This window comes from Sprattus sprattus (genome assembly GCF_963457725.1).
Source record: "Sprattus sprattus genome assembly, chromosome: 17".
Taxonomy (NCBI): Eukaryota; Metazoa; Chordata; class Actinopteri; order Clupeiformes; family Clupeidae; genus Sprattus; species Sprattus sprattus.
This window is the reverse complement of record NC_137915.1, coordinates 21,935,459-21,940,897: the sequence shown is the minus strand read 5'-3', so window position 1 is coordinate 21,940,897 and position 5,439 is coordinate 21,935,459. Positions and strand designations below refer to the sequence as shown.

The following is a 5,439-nucleotide window of genomic DNA, read 5'->3' as shown; positions in this document are numbered from 1 at the left end:
AACTGGCTCCATGGTCAGGGGGGATCCATCCTCCTCCTCAATCGCTGGAGTAAGGTCCAGGACAAATTCCTCTGCAGTAGGGTTCAGCTCACATTCTCCAGCCTCTGTCATTGTGGCCTCTCCATTTCCTTCTACACCTTCTATACCGTGCAGAGCCTCTGACTTTTCGCCTCCGACGATATCGAGGACCATATCAGTGTATTCACCCCTTTTATATGGCTTGTTACCAGTGCGAGGGTTTTTTGCCTCACTGAGGTCCTTGGTTGCCTTGGCCCGTAGGTTTTTCCAGCGCAGTGTAACTTGTTTTAAGGTCCTCTTTTGGCCAGACCCCAAGGCATTGATTCGGTTGGTAATGTCTTCCCAAATGGTGTCTTTACCTTTCTTGGTGACCTCCCCACCCTTTGCCGAGCTGAAACCACCTACTATTGTGGCAAAATTGGCCCGAACACCCTCCAGTAGTGCGTACGTTTCTGCCACAGTGAAATTAGGCCCTTTTGACTCCATGATTTCTCCTTGGTCTCCATGATTTCTTCACTGATCTTATAAGCCTTGGGCATTATTGCTTTGGCCTGTGATCAATTAGGCTTCTAGTAATTAGCTCGTTGCTGGTTAATTGGTTTGACCACTTAAACACATCATGTTTCGCACACATTTCTCTTAACCTACAGATGCATCCAGATGGCGGGTATTGTTCATCGGTACCATAGGAGAAGGCACCCTGCTAGGGTGTACGCTGAGCGTGCCAAACCACTTGAGCAATACACTTCAGATGAACTGTATGCACGTTTTCGCTTTGGGAGAGATGACATCAAGTACATTTCGGACCTGATTAGACCAACACTCCAACACAAAACCCGAAGGAGTCATGCTTTGTCCGTGGAGGAACAGTGCTTAATTGCGCTGCGCTTTTACGCTTGTGGGACTTTCTACCAAGTAATAGGAGACTATATGGGAGTGGACAAATCCACTGTGAGTAATGTGGTGAAGGTTGTGTCCATGGCACTGGGCAGCCTGATCCATCAATTTGTTTCCTTTCCCAAGGATGACCAGATTGCTCAGACTAAGCACAAGTTTTTTCACATGGGGAACATGCCTAACACGATTGGAGTTATCGATTGTACACATGTGCATATCCAAGCACCTTGTGAGAGGGAGTGGGAGTATGTAAATCGGAAGGGGAGGCACAGCATCAACGTACAACTTGTGGGCAACGCCGACCTCATCATCACCAACTGTGTTGTGAAATGGCCAGGGTCTGTCCATGATGCACGCATTTTAAGACAGAGTGCACTATACAGAGAGCTCCAAACAAACCGGCCAAATGGCATTATATTGGGAGACAGCGCTTACCCACTTCTACCATGGCTAATGACCCCTTTTCCGGTTGCAAATACACCTGAGCAAGCACGCTTCAACATTGCACATTGCAAAACAAGATGTGCCATTGAGCGCTTAAATGGAGTGCTGAAGAGAAGGTTTGCCTGTCTTAACTACCTGCGAGTAGAACCTAAGGTGGCATGCAACATAATTCTGGCCTGTATTGTTCTGCATAACATCGCCACCAGGCGCCATGTACCTTGCGATGGCAGTGACGCTCATGATGGACCTGAGCCTGATGTAGACCCAGAACAGCCACGAATGGTCCTACCTAGTGAGGGGCACACTGGACATGCTATAAGAGAGGGAATGGTACGAAACTACTTTTAACTTTGAATAACTGTGTACAATTTTTGTGTACAAATGTATCATAGCTTTTCTTTATTTTATTTTGACTCATCATTATCATTTTGATTATCATTTTTATGATTTGAATTCATCCAAAATATGAATAAATGTATATCATTTGCAAAAAACTGATTTTGTCATCATTCATTTTGTTTAAAAAACTAAGAAAATTCAGAAAATCACAACTGAATCCACCCTTCTGGTGGGATCAGGATAATCTTGTTTTTTTGGATCAAATGTATCCCAAACCAACTTCAAAGTTTTGAACAACACAAAAGGAAGGTTTGATCCAGATCAAATGTAAGATTGGATTACGTGATCTGATCTTCTTTGTGAATCCATCTTTTGTTTTGAGCAACCCATTTTCAAGATTTGATCCAATCCGTTATCCGAAATCCCACTGGATTACTTTTGAAAAACTGGGCCCTGGTTTACAATTGTTAGATTTAGGTGAATTTCCTATACTATTTCATATATATCAAGCCATATCAGACAGACCCCTTCTCTCAGTTTAAATAACACAACGGTCTGAAGCTAGAGCCATCAGACTTCCTGGCTTTTGTATGTTTTGGAGCCAGAGCCATCAGACTTGATTGTTGGCTTTTGTCTACAGTTACAACAAAATGGTTGGAGACAAACATATAGGAATTAAGATACTCCCAGACACAGAAACCCCCTCTCAGGGCCGGTCTTTCCTACAGGCGACATAGGCGGTTGCGTCCAGCAAAAAACACAATAATAATAATTATATATTATTTTTTTTGATGAGCAGAGTTTTTTGCACCCCCTTCTTTATATCCAACCAATATTTTGACATAAAAATAAATACATCTAACATAAGGGTAAAATGAGCCAAAAATTGAAAGGGGAAGGGGTAGACTTACGTACCTCCTTGGTGTTGTCAGAACATGCTCCTGGAGTGAAGCTTGCCCCCTCCCCTATACTTTATGCCATTGTTTAGTATGTTAATTCTACCCTATACGAACTGTACATTCCTGTAAGAATATTGAAGGATGTGGCCGTGCTATCTGAGGTTATTATCTTACGTGTCGAGAAACCGCCTTCCCAAGTGCCTTATTGCCTCCAAGCTAACTTGAACCAACTTTGGCGTTTCATCAAGGACCTCGCCAAGAACAGCATATCTTTCACCTTATTTGTGGCTTGTTTGTCTATTTAATACATTATTGTATTTATTTAAAGTCAAAACTTGTATCAGCCTTCTTTTTTTTTATGTTGCGGGCTCACAAGATATACTGTATAATCTCCCTCTCTCTCACACCTGCTTTCTCTCTGTTTCTCACAAACATACAAACACACACACACACACATGCTACTTAGTCTAGCAGGAGGGGCCCTCAGATTTTGAGTTACCCCTACCCGAGTTAGAACAAAACACATCAGGGTCTCTCATTCATGAAATGGATTTTTGTGAACTTTTTTGGTTGAAATTTAGTGAAATCAATAGATAAAGTGATGCACCCCATAAACTGTGAAAAAGCCGATAGAGATCTGTCTGGAGGGTGCAAGGGTAACATAATGCTGTATAGCTTTTCAAGGGAAGCTCTGATCCTGCTCAACTTTTGTGTGTGAGTTGTAAGATACCTAGTGCACATGTACCAATTGAAAGTATGTTGATAATGTATTTCACTTGTGTACTGTAAGCCTCTTAACACAGTGATACAATAGGCGGAAATCATATAATAAATATTTTCTTAATTAGCATTGTCTAGCCCTCCCAGAAAGAGATATATCCATTGTTGTTGGGGTTTTTTTTGGGGGGGGGGGGGGGGACTCCATATCACCCTCCAAAGGCAATATGGTTATGAGCAAAATACAGAACGAGCAAGAACCAGACAGGGATCAGTGTCAAAGTAAAAGACAAAGACTGACCAGAGAAACAGGATTTGACAAACGCAGCTAGTGTTTTATTCGCAGCCAGGAAGCCACAAGGAGAGAAGGCCTGACCCCTATAAGTACTGGTACAGGTGAAAGTACAAGGTCAAAGGTCCTGAATGCCGCCTCAGAGAGGTTTGATGAAATAATACATCTTCGTGTGCTGACCCATCAAGATCTATTTGCTTATGATGCAAAGTATCACAGAAGCTGCCTTGGACACTATATTTCAGCAAATAACATTTCAGCAGCCAGAAAAAAGCATCTGTCAGAAAATAAGTTAAACAAACACGAAAGAGCTTTCATTGAGCTAACTCAAGAATTAAATGAGAGTTTTTTCAAAGAATATGACTGTCACTGCACACTGAGCGCTATAAATGAGAGCTATGTAAGAAAACTAAGTACAGCTGAAGAACCAGCAATGTATAAATCATGGAAACTCAGAGAAAAGTTGATCCAACATTATAGAGACACGCTGATTTTCATTGACTGTCCTGGAAAATCTGATCTGATCTGTTCTGGTGGCATTACTGTTGGTCATGCAATGAAATAAGCGTCCCGCCTCAGAGAAAAACAAGCAGAAGACGGGGAGACAATGCCTTTGCAGAGAACAGAGGCTCTCACTGATACTCAAATCCTATACCAGGCATATTAAGGACAATTATGGGAGAGGTTGAGCATGGGCCTCAATTCTACATAAGCAGTGATAAGCTTGCCCTTCTCCAGTGCAGTAAATATGTACCAAACATTCTATATGATTTTGTAAACTGGTGTGTTAGTTCAAGTGCATTTAGAAAAGTGCAGACCTGCAATGAGGACCCAGCTCTAAAGGATAATCTAAGTGTTCTTACCTTTTGCCATGATCTAATTGCACAGTGCTGCAGTAGCCTTGGCATAATGATCCATCATGAGTTTGGCAGCAAGGCCCTTATCAACAAGCTTCACACGATGGGTCACTGGGTTTCTTATGATGCTGATCTTGCTTTCTATAGCAAAGCACAACAGATTCTACGGGGTAAACCAGAGGCATTGGATGGGAAGGTTACAATGAGAATGGGAGGCATGCACATCACCATGGCCTTTCTGGCAAGCATTGGAAAGCTGTATGCTGACTGGGGCCTCTTTGACACTATAACTGAGTCTGGTCTGTACACTGAGGCAACAGCTCGACAGATGCTTCAGGGGAAACAACTTGCAGAGGGGAACCATTAAGCTTGTATCCGAGGCTCTGTTTAGGCTCTTATGGATAGCAATGGTATCCTGGCTTGACAAACAAGGCCAACGTCCATTGACTGGTGCACAGGAGCACCTCCTGCGAAATGTACAGCATGCCTTTCATGGCAAAGACCAAGGCTCTGCCAGACAGTTCTTTAATGAAATGGTAAAAGACCTTCCTGAGATAAGTAGAAAGATACAACAGTTTTCAGAGAGTGGAGTTCAACAATCAGCAACTTTAAAGTACTGGCTGCATTTCATCATAGCGGCTGATCTCTTACTGAATGCTACGTTCAGAGCGTGAGGCGAACTTTGAACTTCATCTGAACTGCATGTCTGAAGCAATTCCGTGGTTCCGGGCTGCTGGGAGGATGCAAAGTACATGCCAGTTTAAATAGCTGAAATGAAAGCTCTTGAAAAAAGCCAACCAGATTCCTACAGATTCATGAGAAAAGGAGGGTTTGTTGTGCAACACTCTGACGAGAGAAACTTCAACTGTGTGACCACTGATCAAGCACTTGAACAAACAATCAACAGAGAAGGAAAGAGTCAAGGAGGCATTGTCGGCTTCACTCTACGAAAAGGAGCTCTGAAAAGATGGCTTAT

The 5,439-nt window shown here is 42.7% G+C and overlaps 1 protein-coding gene across 1 annotated transcript; it reads left to right on the top strand.

Annotated features, from left to right (window-relative positions):
• Positions 1–678: 678 nt before the first annotated feature.
• On the top strand, positions 679–1,707 carry LOC308378680 (putative nuclease HARBI1; the record flags this gene model as incomplete). The annotated part of the gene is made up of 1 exon (XM_080855643.1): positions 679–1,707. One exon carries the CDS (start codon positions 679–681, stop codon positions 1,705–1,707), a length of 1,029 nt encoding a protein of 342 aa, XP_080711769.1.
• Positions 1,708–5,439: the final 3,732 nt, after the last annotated feature.